Raw genomic sequence first — 23,965 nt, forward strand, 5'->3', positions numbered from 1 at the left:
GATCAGTGACCTGATTCATACCGGATGACTTCATCTCAGGAGTAACCTCAGTGAAGCTGGGAGATATCAGTGCCACAGAGTGGAGCAGGTAAAAGAGAAGTATGTTTAGCCCACTATTAGGGGACTTAGCAACATTTGAGTTCATTATACCATAACACTGGGTTAGTGCTTTGTAAAATTGTATTCTTGGGCTCAAGTAATGACAATATATTTCAGATTCTCACAGATATGCTTTCAGTGAAGGTCAATCTCTTTTTTGCACAAATAGAAACCATAAATGCAGCAAATTTCATTCTCGTCATAACCATATCCTAAATATTGTGCAGTAGATTGTTACCTCATCTTCATTCACCATCATCCTCTCTTCTGGTAACCAATCAAAATGTTTTAAAAACTTCTCTCTTATTGTTTACCTAACTTATCTGACTTTTTTTACTTTCATTTCTTTGTTAAATGTTTTAAATGTTTTCTTTGTAAAAGTATTTTCTCTTATTGAGCAACTTTTATATTTGATGCGTGTCATTTTCTAACCCATTTCATCTGCCATGAACTATTATTTATAAGGTATAATGAGAACATGAAGTTGCTGACAGCATACTGAAGATGGACTCAAATTAGAAACACATTCAAATATGATTTCAGTCTTTTAAAAATGGCGAAGAAAAACAACTGAATCACAGTCCATAAACCTCAGCTTAATTATTCCAATTTTTTTTTAATTCCCATTAAAAATTATATTAGCAGAATACCTTCAATAAAATAAAAAAATAATAAAACATTCTTTTAACATACAAGAAGTCATTGCACTATAAAAACATGATATCAAAACTTTCTTGTTAGTCCAAAAACAGCTTATATTGACCCAATCTGTCAAAACGACAGCTTGATAGTGCCTCCTCTGAAGATCATCAACACTTGCTGCTATCCAGAAATCAAACAATAAGATCCAGATCTATCCAGAAATTAAACTATAAAGATGCCGCGAAGATAACAAGAAACTGTGCCCAGTTGTGTAAAAGCTCAGTCTTTGCATTGCCTTTCTTCTGAACCTAACATTCGGAAAAAGTGGATTCATTCTAGACCACGCTCCCTAGTTTACTTCATTTGACCCCAGAATTGCGGCATGCCTTTTCAATGAGGAGGGTTAAAACAGGACAGAAAGTTTTTTTTTATGTTAAACTCTTGATAACGTTACAAACGGCCCTCCGAGAACAGCGCAAAATAATGAAAACGCGGTTTATGACCCCTTTAATGTCAAAGCAGCTTCGCTTACAGTTTTTCATTTTTTATTTCCAGGTTTAAATTGGATAGTAAATCCAGGATTTTCAAAGTGGTCTCAAGACTTTTGATCCTCCATCTGTGGAAGGGCATAATGTATAGAGAGAGAGAGCGATCGATCCCTTCATCATTCAACACACTGTACGACTCATCAATTTATTGACTCGTGCTGGACACTGTGCAAATGCTGATATGAGCAACAGTCACGGCTGCTCTCCTCCAGCTCATTGATAGTGACAGAGCTGCTGTAGTTGGCCATTTACCTCTGCACAAACTACTTATGCCTAACTGAAAAATCAATAAAATCTTTGGACAACCTGACACTGATCAGCAGCAGTTGGAGGTCGTCTGAAGCGACCGAATGAAGGAGATGTGAGATGTCTGTGTATGTCTGTGTGTGTGTGTGAAGCGTCAAGTCACTCCAGGATGTTTGTAGGACAAGCGTAACAATACTTTCCCTGAGAAACATCCCTCCCACCTTCCCTCCTCTCCTCCTACCCAATTAGGTGTGAACGGAGCTTGTCCTTCAGAAGACACCGCCTGAATGGAAAAGCAGTGCACGAAGCTGGTAACATGTTTATAGAAGTCGAGGAGTAAATGAAATAAAATAAACTATTTATTGTTAATCAAATAAAATATTGTTGTACTATAAAACAAAACATCAAGGTGTCAAGGTTATTTTAGTGAATATGAACTGCTCTAGATCACACAGGTGTCCCAAATGGTTCTGGCAATATATCTATAAAAATACATGCCTAATATAACACTACTGTTTTAAATATAGCAAACGTACACTTCATTTGGCATCCTGTTTCTAGCTTGATTGATAACCTAGGTATAATTATAGCCCAATCATTCCTTTGACTTATTAGTTGATCATTAAGACATTTTAGACAAAACTGAATTATAATTGTGAATTATAAATGCTAAATAACTGGGGTTGTGTGATAAAGTTGCACAGTATACATTTATGATTGAATAATGTTTAATGTTTCACTGGAGAGCTTGTGTGATTAACTTCTGCATAATTTGGTTCGGAAAAAACGAATGGTGGCAATTTTTAGCTTTGAGGGCACCCCATACTGATTACCTCTGCATATCAAAATGTTTCAGAGTAGCACAACAATACATGACACAGCGCAGCAGAGAATCATGAGTGCAACATATTTGAGCGAGTGATCAGGAAAAACCTAAAACAGATCAAACGCAGACGGTGACTGTGAGGGACACAGAGAGACACCCATCTGCTCCATGACCTCACCAGATCTCCCTGGCAGATGCGGAAAGGCCTGCCAAGCAATTAGTACCACTGGTTGACTTGTTTGGGGCCGTCTCCTAGGGGCAAATGCAGCTGGGGCCGTCTGTGTGTGTGTGTGTGTGTGAGAAACGTGGGTAAGACGGTGTGCTGCCTCTCACGTTTCTATTGTGGGGCAGAAAAAGACTACAGGCTAAAAGCATCTGTAGCTGACATTCTCCCCCTCTTATCATTGACATGAAAGAGCAAAACATGCTAACTTCAGCTGAGATGGAAGAAAAAACGCTGCACTTTTTTTCCCTTATTTTTTTCCCTCCTCTTCTCCTAAACGAGCATGGGGGACACTACAGTCCTGTTTTTATTCACCAAGGATTTGATATGAAATCTAGAGGTGTATCACACATGTAAATACAACTTAAAACTACTAATCAACAAATACAAAACAGAGCACATTTCCAACAGAAAACACCTGAGAGTAAAGCTAACAAAACATGGTAGAAATGAACGTTTCTTCTTACTGCATGTCGACTGTATCTGCCACCTCAACGTTATAATTTTTTTTTTTCATGTTTAAATATGTCCTGAAATATGTGCTTTGTGAGAAAGAGCTTGTCTTAGATTTGAAGGTGCCCCTGAAGTTCCCCCGGATCACTGTTTTTCTTTTTTCTTTGATCAGCCAACACTATCTGGCTCTTTTTTAACTAGGTCAGATGACCTGGAAATCACGTTAGACTCTTCAAGATGTAGAGACGCACACGAAATGAGAGAGAGAGAGAGAGAGAGAGAGAGAGAGAGAGAGAGAGAGAGAGAGAGTCTTATCAGACACTGTCCAGTGTTGTAGAGAGGATCAGAGCGGAGTCATCAGATCAAAGAGGAGTGGCTCCACAGTACCGTGCCTCTCTCATCTTCTCGTTCAGTCTGCTCACCAAGACGAAAGCTCTTTTGGTCTCCAGATAATACCGAATGTTTTCAAAAAAAAAGAGATAAAGGGGGAGAACAGAGCCCAAAAGCATTTGTTGGAGCTTATTTAAACGGTTCTATTCAGTTCTGCTAAGTGTATCATTAGGTTCAAGATCACTCTTTGGCACGTTCATGTTAGAAGAATCAAAGAAATTCCACCACTTGAGATGTGAGTGATTTAGAGCCTGAATTTTACCTTTAAAACTATTCAAAGGAAGGAAAGAAAGTAAAAGATAAATAAATAAAAATACATCATAAAATGAGGATACATCTGGAATTATTTATGTTAAGATTTGGTTAGTGATTTAATAAACTTTATTTTGTTGAATTAAGAATTAAGAATAAAATATGAATAAATGTTCAATATGCGAACAGATGTAATATCAGCTAAATGTAACTTAATATGTCTTTAAGATGCTTTAAATTCTTGTAAAAAAAAAAAAATGGTAGAAAATCCTAACACTTCTATTTTCGCAAATTCACTAAATAAATTAACTGCTTCCACATGTCAAACACAAAACTTTAAAATACCTTAAAATGAAGTGTATCCTTTAAACTTGAATAAACAATTAGCTTAATACTTCTAATCTTGCTAATTAATTAAAGCTTGTAACTTAAGTGAATGATCTTAAACAGTTTGAGGCAGCGGACAGGGTTAGAAGCTCCAAAATATTGCTTATTACTTCTAATAATAAATATTTATTATTATTCTTATTATTATTCTATTAACTAAATGCTGCAGTGGTGTGTTTTACTGCTATAATGATTTTTGCGAGCACTTCAGGAGTGTCATTCAGTCCATTTAGCACTGTGATCTACCAAACACTGATCAAGAACAGGGAAAAGTGCGTTAGCTGTAATTTAACTTAAATTACATATTTTACAAATATTCACAAATTGATGAAAAACTTTAAGGTGGGTTAATAATCCACAATATTAAACCAAAGCAGGACTCATTTCGCGCGCACATTCTACAATAAACTTGCCTCGTTTATTTATCATTACAGAAAAAAGGTCATATTTGAACAAATAAATAAATGAAGCCGTAAGATGGCTGAAAAATATCACAGCAGGTACCTGTTGGAATTGATTTTATTCAATGCAATGCAAACATCTATTTTTAGACTTAAATAAAAAACGAAATATTACGTTTTTACGTTTGCATTCCAATCACATATCTGTATCACATTAAAAATCCTCTCCTGGCGTGTGGTTAACAAGCAAAAAAAAAACACCGATGTTTTTTGTAATTAAATAAAACACCGAGAAGTTTCTTTACCGAAAGAGCATTCGCTCAGCGCGCCTCTAACAAACAGTGTTTTACTCGAGCGAAAAAGCAAGCGCCCCGCGGGCTCTCAGGCGGGCTTGACGTTCGTTTTTCTCACTGTAAAAACACACTCATTCGCGACGGATCAATACTTTGAATGGCCTCGTTTAGAGCAACGCGTCCCGCACCACGCGGAGCTCTATCTGCAGACTTTCTCGTAAGCCTGTCGTTAAGACAACTGTGATGAGAGCTCAACTCATACGACATGAAGTCTGGCTTGATAAGAGACTTCAATTACCACGCCAAACAATCTCTGCTCTCTAAATTATTCATTGTAACACGCCACGCTGCCGATGGGACGCTGCTCGGATTCACATAACTCACGTTACGACGGAACAAAATGGAAACGATTTTTAAACAGTTTAAGAAAGCAGCGAACAGAAGGCAAATGCGTTCGAATAAAATAAGCGAATAGAAAATTGAGAAATATTCGCGCGCGCGCGAAAACAACGGAAAAGGTCAAACGCCTGCATCAAAAGACTCCAAACAAAAACTAACAAAACGGTTATATTTGTTTCTTTTAGAAATACGAAAGAAAAAGTGCGAATCCGGATTTAAATACAAGGGGGAAAATGACAGGCCAAATTTCTTTCTGCGCTTGTTATTTTCTTTTTTTTTATCTATCTTTCTTACGTCAAGTGCACGCAGAAGTTAAGTCCTGCATGTCTTATGTAAACAGCAAACGTGCAGGTTGCGCGTACATCTTTAACTGGAACACTGTCATCTAATTACAATAACACCGAATAACACACCATCTCTAAACGTTTCACTGCGCTCTTCATTTTACTGTCTATGGACGGAGCGAACATTTTAAAATAAAACTCTACATAGTTGTAAACGCTGCCCTATATAAGACCCTTGCCTGTATTTCAATAATAATTACAGCAATGCTGGAGAATTAGAAAACCGTTCAGCTATTCTGTATATGTTTTAGGCATTATCACAGTTATTACAGAAGCTACACCTCCACGACCATGCGACCACGAGCACACACACACACACGCGCTTTTTTGATCGATTTAAAGCAGTATCCAGCTTTTTGAGCATAGGATGAAACCGAGGTGGACGAAAGCGTCACTAGCTGCGCGCGATCAATAACAAGACAGTGGCAAAAAATTAAATAAATAAATATCTATATATTGTTTCATACACTTAGCAGGCAGTTCTAAACGACCAAAGCTTAATTCCGTGTAAACATAAGTACGTAAGTAAAATCGCACCTAACAAATAAGCGTTCAAAACTCCCTATTATTTTCAGGAATATTTTCACCGTGTCCTACTTTACGACCAAATGCGCGTACAGCGAAATAACGAACTTCCGACGTGTCAAATCGCTGTAACGTAGGCTACGGAAAGTAAAAGCTTAGAGCTGTAATATGTGCTCGTAATGCCGTCTGTATAGCCCAACCTGAAGTCGCCGCCGCTCGAGCGCTGGATGTTCAGGAGGAGAGCGCCTCTCCGGCGCACCGAGGCTGCGATTGGCCGACCGCACTGACAGCTAGCTCGCCGATTGGCCGGAAGGATATGGCCGTCCCCTTTTCGCTCCAGCTAGAGGACCATTCATAAACTAAACAATTCCAACACTCACGGAGTCTGGACAACTGCACACTGGCGCACAGTTTTCACGCGCAAACACAAGTGAGAGATGACATGACGCGCGGAGATTTATCCTGCAGCTGATACTGGCTCGGAGAACGACTTAAACGCGGTATACCTTTTTTTTGAGTGCAGTTGGAAAAGTCGCACTGCGTTGCATCCATCCGTTTCCTGGTCCAAACTTGACGTCTATCCGCTCTGGGCGCAGAGTTCATCACTTCATTTTTTTTTTTCTCTTTGCTGGGAGTTGTGCCTCTGGCTTCACCGGTAAGCATTGGATCCATCGGCGTACTGCGAAACTCCGGTCTACAGTCCGGATCTGTGCCCCAACATGATTGCAACGCAAGCGAAGCTGGTTTACCAGCTCAACAAATATTACAACGAAAGATGCCAGGCGCGCAAAGCGGCCATCGCCAAGACCATACGGGAGGTGTGTAAGGTGGTGTCGGACGTGCTGAAGGAGGTGGAGGTCCAGGAGCCCCGCTTCATCAGCTCCCTGAGCGAGATAGACGCGCGCTATGAGGGCATGGAGGTCATCGCGCCCAACGAGTTTGAGGTCGTGCTTTACCTGAACCAGATGGGAGTCTTTAACTTCGTGGATGACGGCTCTCTGCCGGGCTGCGCGGTGCTCAAACTCAGCGACGGCCGTAAGAGGAGCATGTCCCTGTGGGTGGAGTTCATAACCGCCTCCGGTTATCTGTCGGCGCGAAAGATCCGCTCCCGCTTCCAGACGCTGGTGGCCCAGGCCGTGGATAAATGCAGCTACCGGGACGTGGTTAAGATGGTGGCGGACACGAGCGAAGTGAAACTGCGCATTCGGGAGAGATACGTGGTGCAGATCACCCCGGCCTTCAAGTGCACGGGCATCTGGCCTAGAAGTGCCGCTCAGTGGCCCATGCCTCACATCCCGTGGCCCGGGCCGAACCGGGTGGCGGAGGTGAAAGCGGAGGGTTTCAACCTCCTCTCCAAAGAGTGCTACTCGCTAACGGGAAAGCAGAGCTCGGCGGAAAGCGACGCCTGGGTCTTGCAGTTCGCCGAGGCCGAGAACAGGCTGCTGATGTCGGGCTGCAGGAAGAAATGCCTCTCTATTCTAAAGACTCTCCGGGACCGACACCTCGAGCTGCCGGGACAGCCGCTCAATAACTACCACATGAAGACCCTGCTGCTGTACGAGTGCGAGAAACACCCGCGGGAGACCGACTGGGACGAGTCGTGCCTCGGAGACCGTCTGAACGGTATTCTGCTGCAGCTCATCTCCTGTCTGCAGTGCCGCCGGTGCCCACATTACTTCTTACCCAATCTAGACCTGTTTCAGGGCAAACCACACTCAGCCCTGGAGACAGCGGCCAAACAGACCTGGAGACTGGCCAGAGAAATCCTCACCAACGCTAAAAGTTTGGATAAACTGTAAAACGCAAAAGGAGGACATTTTATGTCGGTGAATATTAACGGACGTTCGAGATCACGACACTGAAAGTGGAGAGAAAGTGATCGCGGTGCTCTCCGAGTAACGAAACCAACGAAACAAAAGAATTAAATAAAACTTTCAAAAAAAAAAAAAAAACCCCGAAGCATTTGCTTTCGCCGAGGCTCAAACGGGACATTGCAGGAGAGAGAAATGAAGGTACATTTTAAACTAAGTGTAATGATTTTGTCGTTTGTTTGAACTGTTTTCACAAAGTGAAAATTTTATTTAAATATATGCACAATTGCGAATTACAAAATGTAGCGTGCCAAGTTCTTTTTTTTTTCATGATGTGATCAAAAAATTGAAACGTGTAATAAAATCATGACACAATGAAATTTAAACTTGGCATTCGTCATTACTCGTTTTAAAAAAAAAAACTACAATACTGCAATGGGACTACAATACAGAGATTAGACGCAGAAAGCATCGAGCGTGTCGTTCTGGGATTTTACGTTTTTTGCTCGTTAAACAAAAGCTTAGCGAAAAGTAGCTCATATAAGGACAGGGGCTCTATGTGGACGAAACGCGGAAAACAAGCGAGGCCTGTTGCTGTGAAAGACAACAAAATATTAAATAGACACCAGCGACAAAATGAAGGGGATTGCATTTTAGAAATAACAACAAAATATCGCTATTTTGAGTAAAAACCAAAAGTAGGCTTCGAATTAAAATGTAAAAAAAAAGAAAAAAAAAATAACTCAGACGATCTCTCGCATAGAGCACCAGAACTTCATTTCTCAGATTAAATCAATTCAGAATGACATAAAACATAAAACAAAAAATAATGATACTTTGCATTTTTGACTGAATAATAATAGGCTAATGTTTTGAAAAGACGAAAGAAAAGGGAACGTTTTTGGTTTTATTAATTATTGCAAAAAATAAAAAGCAACTTATTAGAATTAAAAGACATACTTAGACAATGTTTTGCAACAAAGGAATAAATAGCCTACTAATAATCTAAATAATACTGATGTAGCTATTAGGAAGTAAACTACTTTACTTCACAATCACCTTACTGTAGTAAAAACAGCCAAAAAAAATTATTCATCTAGCTTTTAAAAAAATAACCACTGAAAGCAAAATATTCAAGTGCATAAACGGAAAAGGAATTTAATAGAAATACTAAGTTCGTGCTTTGTTCTTTCGAAGGTAAAAGAGAAGTTCTAGTAAACTAAGCGTTCAGAAGAATGCAACAAATGAAATCGTCCTCTTCAAGCGTTTGCATTAATAGTCAGGATTACTGGTGGCACTCCACGGCGTTCACTTCAATAGCCTTGACCCACATATGTTGTGAACAGTTGAAACACATGCAACATGCTATGAGGAAAGAGAGCAAGCTCTTCTATCAGCTAAGCCTGTTCTGTCTTTGTGTCACGATATGACCACGCCAGATAAGATGACCGCATTAAAGGACCTTGGTTATACCACGGGCTAGTCGCTTGTTTTTTAGTGTGCACAGCTCGTGGGACAGTCGGAGTCATTCTGGATGAGAAACCCTCTTACCTTGGGATCAATGTTCTTAAAACTCGGGTCTTCTTCATCCACCTCAAAGTATAACTCCAGGGCCGTGATAGACAGTGTGCCTTTTACCACCACAGCGGGCGCAACCAGCTGTGCGCTGGTGCTCAGGTTAACAGGCCCTACGGATCACAGAAGAGCACAGCGGTTAGTGAGTGTGTGTGTGTGTGTGTGTGTGTGTGTGTGTGTGTGTGTGTGTGCGCCTCCCCCACCCTCCACTGCCCTTGGCATAGAAACCATTTCAAAGGAGTACAGAGTGTTTACTTGAACACATAAACTCAACAAGGGCACATATTGACTTCCTGATAGAACATCTTTAGTTTTAATAAGCTTGGTGGGGAAAAGCCTCTGAAGTAAGGCTGCATTCATTCGAGAATAATGAGTAAATAATACAAATTAAAAAAAAGCATTTCAAATGATCACACAATAACGCAAATACTATATCTATATTTCATGAGATTTAATTTAATTTACTTTAAATAATAATAATGTTTCACAAGTGTAAATTGTGTGATATTACATTGCCCGTCATAATATGACAGCTTTCTTATGATTATATTTATTGTTACAAGGAACTAAAGCTTGGTTGAACGTAAACAAATACAGCATTACATGTTAATTTACTTCACGCCTAATTAGTTCATTTTAACATATCGCATTTTTAAAAAGCAAATTCATTAAAGTAATCCATAAATAGGATTATCCCCGCACAATGGCATATTTAAGCTATAGCGGCGCTGTCAAAAAGCGCTGAAATCCGCTGTCAATCAGCGCGCATTGATTGCGGGCTTTGGGTTTAATCTGTCATCAATCTTAATTTATGCCAGCATGACAATGTTGAAGGGTCGCTCTGGGGAATTTCTGCCTCTCTGCGCGCGCGAAGCATCGGATATGCGCCTGCAGACTGCCGCTGCAAGCCGGTACGACCGCAAGCCCGTGTTTGATTTCCCCAAGCACCCTTCAGTTCACAGACGCGGGGCACGATCAGATAAGTTCATCAGCATGTAATACGGCTGAGAAATACCACGTTTCAGTTGCGCCCGATCCGAACGGCTTGCTAAGTGGATGATCTGCAACATCCCGAGTCTTCCCCGTGAGTTGAGCTTTATTTGAGAGAGACCGTGTTTAACTGTGGAGCAGAATACCTGCTCGAAAGAGATCGAGAATTCATAAACGCGTTAATGGAAATGAAAAAGATCAACAGATTATTAACATGTGGACCTTTGAGGAAAAATATAAACGAATACGTAAGATTAATATAAACATCATTGTGGTTAATGAATCATCCTGCTCCTGCATTTAGTCCTGCTTTAAAAAGCTTACGACAACCACATTTTTAATTTTGCTTCATTAGTGGAAAAATATCAAATCAATTATGAGCGTGGTTTTTCTAACAAAATTAAGAGTTTTCTTATTTTTGGCCGTCAGACTCGGATGATGGCGTGCTGTTGAGCTCATGAAATGAAATGTAAGCAGCGCGTGGGCCATTTTACGTAACTTGTGTATGTAAAGCGAAAATCATTTCATTGTGAGATATTTTAAAGCAGAAGGACCAGCTGACTGCAGACGCCTGTCACGACCGCGGGCCTTCGCTCAAACCTAACCCGATCACAGGCCGCTAATGAGAGAGGACTGCTTCGCATAATGGTGTGATCCCCTCATTAACGTCCGAGAAGAAGGGGGCGACGCGCCGTCTAAGCCGCCGGAGCGCGTGAACACCGCCGCGATCAGCGGAGCTTCATTAGAACCGGGGCGTCGTGCGACGAGCAGGCGCGTCCTTTACCTGTGAGGTTCTCCAAATCTTTCTCCTCCAGGGATGAGAGAGCGTCATCGTCCTCGAGGAGCAGCTCGCTCTCTGAGTTCTGATTCCCCAGCATTGAGCTCCTGATGGACTGTTTGCCTTTCAGCACGTCCTCCTCTGGAGCTGCACGATACAAAACACATCACATTCCTTCAAGTCAAGCGTAACCGCGCAAAAAAAAAAAAAAAAACTTTAAACGACCGTCAGTTTACTTCTACTCGGGTGAGTTGACTTCAAATGAAATTAATTAAGTAAATGCCCTGCTTGGTGTTACGGCCAGTTATAGACGCGTGTTGATTATTATTTTATAGTACAATTCTGAACAATTTATAAACGCGCGCTCAGCGCTATCTTAAAAGCTTATAATTGTGGTAATTAAAATGATTTCGGGTAGACGTGAAAACAGCACATCAAAACCGTAACAGCCGATATTTTATTCAATTTCTATTGATACATTCTGAATCCGTCTATAGCATTATTATTTTCATTTAAACAGATCATTTACATAACGACGACAAATAGAATTTCACTGGAAAAATCAATGCGCGTTTTTTGTTAAAAAGACCTAGCCGAGTTTCCCACTGTTTCCGCTAATTTAAGCACGGTTCCTTTTCTTTCACAAATGCTATTTTACATGATCTTTCCCCGTGATAATCAGAAATGATAAAACATACACATCCAACTGACCAAAGTGTGCACGTGTCAATAACAGACGTTCCGATTCAATTAGTTAAATCTACAAAGAACGTGCTTGTCCTTTAATGGATTGACAGTCTAAAAACTAATATTTATAGTAATATCTAATAACAGAAGTACTTGTTAACATTAAAACCTTTTGAATAGCAATTAAACCGAAACGGACTAAACAGGGCTCCATATGCCGAGCTTAGCCTTGACAAAAATCAAGAGTGGCCCTGTCTGATTTCAGCTGGACGTGACTTGAGGTTCCGCATAGATTATTTAAGAAAAATGGTAATCTGTAAACATTTACAGAGCGCCGCATTCCCAAGTGGTGAGGGGCAAAAACGGGTCTACAGTAGAAACAAAGGCAATCTTTCATCTATGTAAACAGAGAGAGAGAGAGGTGATGGGCCAGTCTCTCATCAGACTGCTTGGGCCTGTGGTGGCGCTACACAAAGTCCAGTCCGGAGCCATGTGACCTCTGCCCTCTCTCTCTCTCCGGATACATCACCTGAGGGGGTTTGAATTTGCACTTGAAGCAAAACCCTGAGACAACTCTTTATAAATAGAGCCCTAAACCATTAGGAAAGCAGAGCAAAGAAATCTCTTGTCATGGAAAGTATGCTGGCGTACTGATATTTAGAACGGTCTTCCTGTAATTAACTCTCCCTAGAGAATTTGTAGTTAGCAGCAGTGAAATTACTACCAGCTTCCTAATACATACCACATGCCCGTGTGCTCACGCCAGACAGAGTGGACACAAAGATGTGACAAAAATACGGTGTTACTTTCGTGAAGCCAACCATAATATTTTTTTTGCCTATTTATTTACTATTGTGTCTGAAGCTAAATGAGCTGGAGTCATTTCCTCCCGATGCTTTCTGATGTAACGCATGCCAAACTCTAGGATGTATTATTTCGAATAACAACTTCGATTGCAAGAAAATTGTGAGTTAAAAAGCTGCGTTTTTAACAACTTGGTGGATGCTAACACCGATGAGAAACGTAAAAAGGAAAACTTAGAGAAAATGAAGAACAAATATTAGAGACTAAAGACAAAAAAAACATGAAAATTAATATAATAGAAGTCTAGAAAGACAAAATCATTAAAAAAAATTATTTGTATTTTGCAAATCCACTTAAATAATGCTGTTCAATCAAACATGGAATACCTAGTAGAAAAAAAAGTGTTCATAGTAAAAAAACAACCTAAACGAGTCAAAAACCCATGTTGTAAGATTACATTCATACATCAGCTTTACTTAAATAGCTCATTCATTCCCCTCATTCAGCAAACGCTAATGTAAATACATGCAGTTGCGTTACACTTTTAAGCTCTGTTTCCTTTTTCCGTGCACGTTCAAATGCTCATTTATATGCGACTACGGAGGCAGAGCAATTAAATTGTCAGAATTAACAAATTTGTTTTTAACGCAAGTGCAGCCGGGAGTGCAGCCAGGAGGTGCGTATTGATCACAGGAACAGAGGCATTAGTCTTCAGGTATTTACACTCGCACCTAGCCCGCACCTAGCCAAATCAATCCCCGTGAATACATATCTTACCAAACTACCAGCCACCCGCCTTAGGGGTGTAAATCGGACCACTGTTTCCTTGCTGGCGATGAATGATCGCAATTGTGCGTGCCAAAAAAAAGAGAGGTTTTGATATGATGATATATTTTGAGCGATGAAAAAAATTATTTGCAAACAAGCCTGTCTGTATTCATCAAAGAAATGCAGTTGCATATTGCTGTTATTTAAGAGGGGGGGTGCTGTGCCTTATTCATCCAAATGTAAATTATACATATATTTTTATATTACGTAAATTCAAAGTATAGCGTGAGATCTGACTACTGGATTGCTGAATACGACACACACACACACACACACACACACACACACACACACACACACACACACAATCATGACTTTCTCTTCCACATGTCATGAGAATAATCACAGCCAGATATGACCCCTGTGCTCTGTTTAAAAACTTGAGATCTTGGCCAAGACTTTCATTCCACTTCCGTAACAAATTTAGGGTCAGCAGTAAAGACGCAAGCTTTCTATGGAGGAGGGGTCATCGTGAGCATCACATGGTCACTTACTTTTCATAATTACATCTTATTATGAGCGGTATACTTCATGAAAAAAAACTTAATTATTGATTAAACGTGCAGTTGAGTCATAATAGTATGTGTGCGTGCGTGCGTGTTTATCCTGTATAGGTTTTTAGATAAAGTTATAGATAATTAATACATGCACATAAATACTTGATGGAAGGATTGATTATTTCCTGCTCTGGACGGTCACTGGGGAAGCGTTTGAGTATAATGAAGGGCTTTAAGGCCTCAAACTTTTAAGTTCCATTTCAAAGGTGATCCAAAGTGTTCCTTAAGGAGCACTTGAACTTACCCAAGTCCGAAGAAAAAGGGAAAAAATACAGAAAAGAAAAAGTGGAGGACGGAGCAAAAAGAGAGAAATCACTGGGTCCCCTCAGGGCCCTCTATTCAGCTGCATATTATGACCATTAGGGCGGCACATCAGTCTCTGAGGATGCTGGGATTCTGAGCACTTATTGCTTTTAGATCACATTCTTATTGACTTCTGTCACATTGGTCGTTTGTCTTGAGGACCCGTGTCATTCTGAGGGGGACTAAGCAGTGACATATTGGAGACATTTTTTCTTAGAAATGGCCCCCGTTTCTGAGAGGTGCAATAGGTTAAGCTGCTCAAGTCCAAGTAGTGAATGGCACTGATTGTAAAGTCTGCTATCTCTCGGTGTGGGTAAAAACTCGTCAGAAACAGAGGTGTCTGCAAAACAATTTAACTTTCACATGCTGTATATGCATTACTGCACTGCATGAAGTGATGGAGCAGAGCTCAATTCAAACATAACAAACCAAAAAGAGAAAGGGGTTAAAATGCTGTACGTCTAAATGTAATCATATACACATTAAATGAGGGTGGAAAAGGGAACACAAGCCTCTGATGAGTTTAATAACCGCATGTTTGCTTGCAATAACATGGCAAAAACCAGCCTAGAATGGATAAAGCATTACACTTTACGTGAAGTATCAATATTTGAAGTTCATTATGGAATACATGAAACATTTTTCAAACGTGATGACTTATTTAATAAAGAAAACATAATGAGAAAAAATATTAGGTAATAAATCATGCAGATTTTATACAAATCAAGTCACTGGGTGGAAAATAACTGAAGGGGCTCGTTTTTAATTTCTGCACTTATACAAGTGAATAATTAAAAATGCATTCATTACTCTGCATTAGATGAGAAAGGAAACTACGTATGCAACAATATTATGTCTTCATATGCATGCATCTTTTTATGATAAGGCTGGCTTAAGTTCATCCTCTTAAAATCTAGAGCAATTTAGAAACGTAATAAGATCGTAATATTTCAACATCGCATGATAAATAACAAAAAGCTTTTTTGAAAAAAAGTTTTCCCAGCAGTGATGTGAAGCAGTTGTATTCTGTATTAAACTATATACTGAGGTTCTCTAGTATATACTGTCTAAAATAGAATTGAGAATAATTTACAAAATAGTGAGGAGTCACTAACTATAACTAGCGATGCTGCTAACTTTTCATCTTTACAGCACAGCTTTACAAGTGACAAGCTATAATTTAACCTCAGCTATTTTATTCATGTTTCCATGCAGCGTGACAAAACTTTAATAACCTGTTTTAAATTCATGTGCTTTATTTTTGTTTCGTTTAGAACCAGAATAAGCTACTTCGTTCACAGACTTATATATTTTTACTTCATTTAAGCTGAAAAAAAACACACATATACTCTGTCATCTTGAAAATTTTCATTCAATGCGCCTACAATTTCTATGAAGTGAAAGTCTCTACATAAAAGTCCCACATAAAACATATTTAGTCAAAAGCTGCTGCTTCTTGCTGTTTTTAGTAACTAAAATGGTTTGTAATGTTTAATGCTGTCACCCACAATTTAACTTAATTCATTTGAAAATCCTTCATGTTTGTAGAGCAGAGAAATACTGAGCTGAATTTAATAGTGTGTATATATCTTGCATTGACTCCTTATATAGCTTATATACTATAGATAAACTCAACAACAATCATCAGTAATTTGTAATATGGCAAGCTACAGTTTTAAACTAGTATCCCACCACTGATGCACACACATCTAATATAAACACAGACCGTTGCTACTAGCTCTCCCACTAACTTCACAGCTTCGCTCACCTTTAATACCAGCTGCTGACATGCATGGTTAGGAAGGAACACACAGTGACAATTTAAGAACAATTAGTGGTACTTAAATATCCCAGCTAATGAGAGGAACTGCACGTGGTAAATAAACAAATTAGCAGCAAATTACTGTCATAATATTATCGGAGAGACAAAGGCCTCAGGACAGTGAGAGAATGTAATATAGTGATTTTTTGCTGCACTATAAAGATTTTACATTAGAATGTTTTTACAGCCGTGTGTACCTGTTATCATGGGTTAAAGCATTACAGCTCTACTGAACGGGCTGTGTTTTGCGTGTGAAACAGTGTAAGCGCTTGATATTATGTGACTATGCATTACCCACCATGCTCTGCTGCAGCCTTGAGCGTGGCCTCAGAGTGTGTGGACCCAAACGGGTTCCTGATGAAGCGCCGACGTCTCCTCAGGTCATCCTCCCAGTAGTCCAGGCGCCAGAACTCCCGCGGTCTGCTGCCGAAAGGAAGAGAGAGAAGCAGAGAGAGAGAGAGAGAGAGAGAGAGAGAGAGAGAGAGAGAGAGAGAGAGAGAGAGAGAGAGAGAGAGAGAGAGAGAGAGAGAGAGAGAGAGAGAGAGAGAGAGAGAGAGAGAGAGAGAGAGAAAGAGAGAGACAGAGAGAGAGAGAGAGAGAGAGAGAGAGACAGAGAGAGAGAGAGAGAGAGAGAGACACATATGTTAGCAATTAGCCAATGCAGTGAGAAGTGGCACAGGCAGAGCTGCATAATACTGGCCTTGTTTTGCTGCAACCTTCTTCAGTGCAAAGTGCATTAAGTAGAGAATAGCTAATATCAGATAGTTATGGGTAATTATGATCATTAATAATAGAATCAATATTTGTAGCCAAATCAAAATGTATTATTTACTTGTTTTGTTTTTTTCCAGAATTATTTACAAGGCCATTTTGATTAAGTTTTAATAGTATTAAAATAGTATTAAGTTTTAACAATAACAGTATTGGAATCATATTAATGTCCAGCAGTTTATTAAATATAAATAATAAAAAAAAACAAATCAACTGTTTTTCCCTATGTTTTGGGGGGAACACTATGCAATACTTCACAATATAATAAAGGCTGGATTGAAAACATTGTACATTATTTCAGTTGATAAATTCTGCGTAAATATGTATTGTTTAATATTACGCAAATCGCACTGATGCACTAAAAAGCGTCTGATCAATAAAAAGCATGGCTTTAACAAATCAAAAAATAAAATAAATCAAAATAACAATTACAATCAAAACCAAACAAGAGTGAAGAAAGTATACGTTTTTCAAGCTACACATTTTACAAAATGATTTACAAATATGACAAAAAGTGTATAGTACATAAACATGCTTACATAAAAACGCATACATAAAAAGAAATGAATACTTGCTAATTTATCTACCTAGCCCATAGCAGTGAAATAAAGCTGTTAAAATGATACATGTGTGTTCTAATTTTAGAAGTCACATTTGCACAGAACTCCAGAAATGTTTGTCCTTGGGAGTAACACTGAAGAAGAGGCCTAGATTTTTGCAGCACCTCAAGAAGGTGTGATGAGAGCTAAATGCATCACACTGAGAATCAACCTGCTGACACAGCAATCCAGTACACACACACACACACACACACACACACGTACACACACACGCACACACACACGCACACGCACAGGCTGTGGTTCCAGGCTCATTCTGAGCCCAGCAGGACACCTTAAAGCAGGACTGATTTGACTCAGTGTCCTTCGCCTTGAGCCATTTTCCTTCCAATTTGCACCTCTTACCACTGTAAAGAAAACTAAGATTCTTCCTCACTCTCCATTTCTCTCTTTCTTTCCACCTTCTGTGCTTTTGTGTTCTGTCTTGGTGTGTGCGAAAATGTTCACTTTTAATAAAAGTACAGGCAGGAAAACGGTTACAAGATATTACCCCATTTAGAATCAAAGGACTTTAATTAAAATTATCTCTTGAAATATTCATTATGTTTAGCCCCCTGAGGTGCACGGAAAATATATTTCCAGTGCCATAAATGAGTATAATCTCCAAAAGCTTGCTTAATTTGAAATAGAAGGCTAGGGGGGGAGGGAAGGGTATAATTTGTTGAATCAAATTAAACTCATTTTTTGCTGTAATGCACAACGGCATGAGCAGTTAATTACACACATGAACACAAAAACTCATTTTAAACCTAAAGAAACCCATGTGTGATTTTCGAGGACTGATGTGATAAAATAACGGTTTTGTGAATTGCGAAAAATGGAGAGTGACCATATGCCATCCAGAAGGACCAATCCCAGAGCGGGCCGGCGGATCATCTGTGATCCAGCAAGCGAGAGGGGCTTGTGGTGGGGGGGGCGACAGCGAATGGCTTTAGCAGTGGCTCTGTAGCCGTCCTCCGGCTGATTTACTGTAAGCGTTGTGAAATATAACTCTCTAAGTCCATTCTGTTCTGTGGAAGTGAGAAGAAGTTTTATCGTGCAACAGGGCCTCCACACCCAGGCCAAATAAATCAGGATAACGGCCACTTAAGAGCCCTCCCTAGTGCTCACCTTCTTTTTTTTTTACGCCCGCATACTTTAACAATCGCCAGCAAACATGCTATTATGACCTAAAATACCATAGAGGTGGAAAAAAAAAAAAAAAAAAAAAAAAAAAGGGAGAGAGAAGGAAAGTATTGAAAGAAGGAGTTGAGAAAATAGATAAATCAAAGAGTGGTACTGCAAGTCTTCTTAGAATTAATGATTCTAGGAGAAATAAAAACAGACAGAAATACTTCTGGAAATAGTTATGGCATGCAAAATACACATTTTAAAATCCCACTTAAAATAGCTTCTCAGGCGTATGGGGCCAGGAAGGTTCGGGGCTATCCGAACGCTGCAGGTTTTTCTCAGAAGTGTGATTGATTCGCTTTGCTGCAAAAGGCTCAAAACAAATCCCATCTCGTAAAGCTAAAGAGAGCGCTTAAAACACAAAAATAAAAACAATTCTACTCTTTGCTTGAAAAGCTCACCGGCTCGACTAATAAGAGACATTAATAACTGATTTATTTAAGGACAGGAAAAGGAGATGTAATTTAAAGGGAGATGTGAGATTTCCTGGAGAAGCACAGCTCCTTGGAGACCGTTTACGGCTTAGGCAGACAGCAGTGCCTTTCTGTTAAATGTTTCAAAGGAAATGTTTACACACAGACGTGAGGAAAACCCAAAAAAATTAAAAAATTAAATAAAAATGAAAAAGTCCTTAGAGTTGCAACTGATATGTGAGTAAAGAACGGGAACCAAGCACATAGTGTACATGCACAAAACACGTGCAGTAAAAATAATACATGACTCCATCAGTCTCTTGGGTCCATCTAATCATTAATGAATGAGAGTGTATAAATACAATACAATAACCAGGACCTGAACAGTCCCCCTTAAAAGTGTATCCCACGGAGTTGTTATTTTTTTTTTACCTCTAATTGCATTCAGATGGAACTGAAGTAAATACACTATATTCATACTTTGCTGTCACATGTTTCACAGTGTATTGCAATTATGCGCTTGCCGATGTTATAAACTGTAAATTTGCATCAATATTTAATCAGTACGAATGCATATGGGATTCGATTAAGAATTTAAAAAAAAAAATCTTCAATAAAGAGCTCTAAGCCAGCTCTCGGATGAATCACATCGCCACAAACTTAAAAAAAAAAAAGCCAAAGGTCTTTTATGAATGAAGGAACTACAATTCCATGAAGCATTGCAAAATACACTGTCAAATAAAAATGGTGGTACATTGTATAAGTAATCAAAAAAAAAAAAAAAACTGCCCTTGTCTTCCAAGGCTCCAATGAAATCTTGCTGGCGGATGGGGGATAATAATACAGGGGGCTTCCCAGTGCTACACGAGAAATCCAACCCGTAAGAGAGAGACATGTGAAAAGAAGTACAATCATCACTGTAATTGTAAAACTGTACAACTCTTCATTGTAGCACAAGTTTAAGACCAGAGATGACAGGACAGCAAATAATAACCGAATTACTTAAAATAATCTACAATTCTCAACATTATTTCATGAGTACTACCAGGGGTGGGTATATATAGCAGTAGACACGACTGACTGATAGAAACTTGTCAACCAGCAGAGATTCTGGACTATTGTCTCTATAACGGTTACAAGCTCATGTGATATTGCTGTTGTACGTGGTCATGAAAATGTATAATTTACAGTTTTTATTAGTATTGCAGTTTAAAAACAATTGACTTTAAGTCACTGATAAGCAATCAGCAGTGAAAGATAACTCATTTTGCTGTATGTGCATGCATGTGAAGACAGCTCATACAACGCTGGTGTACTGAACAGAGGTATTACAGACCTTGAGCGCTTAAACATAACATGTGTCAGAACACCTTTGCAAGTGTCCTCACAAACAGTCATTTAAGTGAAAGCAAACAGCTGAGAAAGAAAACACATGTGTAACAGTATATTGGGTCTAGGCTGCTCTTAAAGGAACACTCTACTCTTTTTGAACACACATTTTCCAGCTCCCCTAGAGTTAAACAGTTGAGTTTTTCGGTTTTCCAATCCACTCAGCCAATCTGTGGGTCTGGTGATAGCGCTTTTAACTGTTTATTAGCATCGATTATTGAATCTGATTAGACCGTTAGCACCTAGCTCAAAAATGACCAACGGGTTTTGATATTTTTCTTATTTAAACCTAGACTCTTCTATAGTTACATTGTGAGTCTCCAGCGTTTTCCGGTGCTGCGTAATATCATTGCACCTGCTCCTCAAGTTCCTCAAATGAGAGTATAGTTCCTAGGCATATCGGCTTAGACAATCACAACTTTTCATATTCCGTCTGTCTTAGTACACGATGCAACTACAGAAAAGTCAAGTTTTAAATAGGAAAAATATAGAAGCTCTCAATCAGATTCAGTGATCTATGCTAAGTGGCAGATAAACCTATGAATTACTTCTTGCAATTACTGTAATAAAAATAAGTTATTTGGTTCTCCTTTGTAGCGAATAACTGTTTATAGGAATTATTACAAATATGCACAATATTCACAATCACGCGGCAAAAAGCAAGACATATATCCATTAAACAACAGGAAAAAAAACAGAGTTGGGTTGGTTCCATATCGTCCCGTCTGTCTGTGAACAGATTTCCCTCTATCTAAGCAGCAACGAGGTGTTTGCATGTGATAGTTTCCTCCACGTAAATAGCCACTCCATCATTCTGGCTTCCAACGTTCATTAATTAAAATGATCACCGAAGGCACAGAGCAGATCCAAGAAGCTCCTCTCCTGTCAGTCTCTGAGAGAGCAGAGATACAGAGAGGATCAATCTGTCTGCAATACAACACCACGCCGGCCACTGCAATTAGTCTAGCAGCTGGAAACGCGTTCGCAGCCTTCCACCGCCGCCCAGACACTGTGACAATAGAGCCCTAATGAAGGCCGAGGAAGCGTGTGCGTGTGTGTAATCCAACCGCCATCAATCCCAGCAGCAGAATCAGCTGCACATTCCACGCAGCAAGTGTTTTCACAGCATTAATGAATTATTCATCCACCCTCCCCATCCATCCATCCATTCCTTCTTCCAAAGGGGGTTTCTAACAGGAATTACGCCAGCGCCTTCTCGAGACAACGACAATTACGAAACACAATAGGCCTCTAGAACTGGGCACGTATCCGTGCCGCTCGGGTGCAATTAGTAATTAGTACACTCGTAAAGCAGCCATGACGGAAACGGACCCATAAATGGCAGTGGGGAGTTGAAATTGTCTTATTGCATATGCCGAAAGCAACACTCGAGACCCTCCTCCAAACGTGCTTAATGTAAACCACATTTGGCGAGAATTTAACGTGAACAGGGACTTTTATAAGCGCTTGTTAGGTGTAATTGAAGTCTTTCTTCTCACCCGGTACCAGTGTAAGTGCTGGGTCGCTGGCTGTAAATCTGAACCGGTTTACCAACAGAGATGATGAACGGGGGGCTAATCGTAATGCAGTTTAATACAGATGGTGACCCATTGAGTTAATGAATAAGGGAAATAGATCGGGGAGCGAGCAGTAAACAGTAGGACAGAGAGAATCAACAGAGAAGAGGGTCATGTTTTATAATCTCCTCTTTAAAGCTTCAAATGCGCTCCTAAATTGTAGGTTTGCATAAAACAAGCCACACTTCAAGTCTACTTGACTCGAGGGAGGTGTCATAATAAACAAAGCATTTAATTGGGCCATGTGTTGAGAATTTCAGCATGTGTGTGTGTGTGTGTGTGTGTGTGTGTGTGTGTGTGTGTGTGTGTGTGTGTGTGGGTGTGGGATTAATGAGGTGTTTTTTGGAAGTTGCTGAAACAGAGAGGCTGGCTTGTGCCGCCACACTTCAGAAAGGCATCAGTCTCGCACTCCAGCAGCGTTATAAAAGCCTGCGAGGGGTTTGCTGCAAACACAGGCTCTAAATTACACACAGGAACAAGTATACCCACATATGCCCACTCAAGAACAACAGGCCTGGAGGCTTGAGAATGCTTTTTTCAACACATGGCTTAAAAAACATATTAGGATCTAACAAAAAAAATTAATAAATTAAAAAAAAAAAACTTTGAAATGTTGAATAAATTGAACAAATAATTACAGAGAAAACAAAAGAAACATTTAAATGTTTAAAAGTGAAAAGACAATATATGTTTGATATAATGTTAATACGGCAAAAGCGCATTTGAACCAAGACACACAGACCATTTTTACGCTCAGGAGAAACACTGCAATACAGTCAGATAGCTCTGTAATCTGCAAATCACAGTCATTAACCATGGATCTACTGTAGTAACATTAACTGTACCATATTATGATGACAAAAATGTGGGCATATTAATAATGTAGACAAGTACTAAGGAGTAATATAATATAAATACAGTATTTTCTGTGATAAACAGTTAGTTTGTGCATTTATTATAAATGTATTTATACTAATGTTACTGTTTTCCATACAAATACATTCACCATAGCATTATATTTGTGGTTTTGACAACTGTGTTATCATGAGCCAGGACTCAAACTCCAAGCGCAACGGAGCTGAATGTCGACAAGCTGCCCACTTGTATACCATGTATTTTTTGTGTCATTTCCAATCTAGTTTAAACAAATTATACTAAATACATTGATCTACAAGCTTTATGAACGTAACGGAGGGTGAAAAGAATAAAACAAGAGCAAGAAACCATTAGATACCAAATCACCCCCCACACATTCAGACATTTCTCTATGAGGTCTGTGCTGCTTATCTTAACTGGAAAGCATTCAGATGCTCTATTACAAAATGCTGATTTTGTCAATGTGTCTCAAAGTTTGACTCCCATGATGATACCCTTTTTTTCCCTCTTTTTTTTTTTTGACAAGGACAAATGAATGCCATCTATCAGGATGAAGGAAAACACATCAAACCCTAGTCTATTGGTACCTGTGTGGCCTGTTTATGAGTTTAAACCCATTAAAAAAATATTGAAAGCTGCCGCAGGATGCAAACATCATTTACAAAAAGGGCAAAATGATCCTGCAAGAGTGATGATGGTTTCTTAACCGGCTATCCGTTCAAAAGCCGTACGTATGTGCAGGCGTCTATATTCTGGGCTGATATTACATGGAGTTCATTTCTGGCATGGAGATTATGTAAATGACAATAATGTGACCTTTAGCATAACAAACGGGCCAGACAGAGCACAAGTTTCATACATCACTCCTGCACAGGGCATTTGAGAGACAACTCCCAGTCATTTATAACCTTTTCCAGCGGATTAATGCAGTTACAGTCGGTGTGAACACATCTCTCTTTGTGCCTT

The 23,965-nt window shown here is 39.5% G+C and overlaps 2 protein-coding genes across 2 annotated transcripts in view; one reads left to right on the forward strand and one right to left on the reverse strand.

Annotated features, from left to right (window-relative positions):
• The window catches only part of lrba (LPS responsive beige-like anchor protein), a 193,358-nt gene that overhangs the window by 62,505 nt on the left and 106,888 nt on the right, over positions 1 to 23,965 (reverse strand). The window contains exons 37-39 of the mRNA XM_043237014.1: positions 16,482 to 16,606; positions 11,189 to 11,329; positions 9,391 to 9,527 (exon numbers count right to left, since the gene is read on the reverse strand). Coding sequence (XP_043092949.1) covers positions 9,391 to 9,527; positions 11,189 to 11,329; positions 16,482 to 16,606 — 403 coding nt within the window. The remainder of the gene's footprint in view (positions 1 to 9,390; positions 9,528 to 11,188; positions 11,330 to 16,481; positions 16,607 to 23,965) is intronic.
• mab21l2 (mab-21-like 2) lies at positions 5,969 to 8,225 on the forward strand. The gene has a single exon (XM_043243007.1). The coding sequence runs from the start codon at positions 6,748 to 6,750 to the stop codon at positions 7,825 to 7,827; it is 1,080 nt and encodes a 359-aa protein (XP_043098942.1). The 5' UTR covers positions 5,969 to 6,747; the 3' UTR covers positions 7,828 to 8,225.

Source organism: Puntigrus tetrazona, chromosome 1, assembly GCF_018831695.1.
Source record: "Puntigrus tetrazona isolate hp1 chromosome 1, ASM1883169v1, whole genome shotgun sequence".
Taxonomy (NCBI): Eukaryota; Metazoa; Chordata; class Actinopteri; order Cypriniformes; family Cyprinidae; genus Puntigrus; species Puntigrus tetrazona.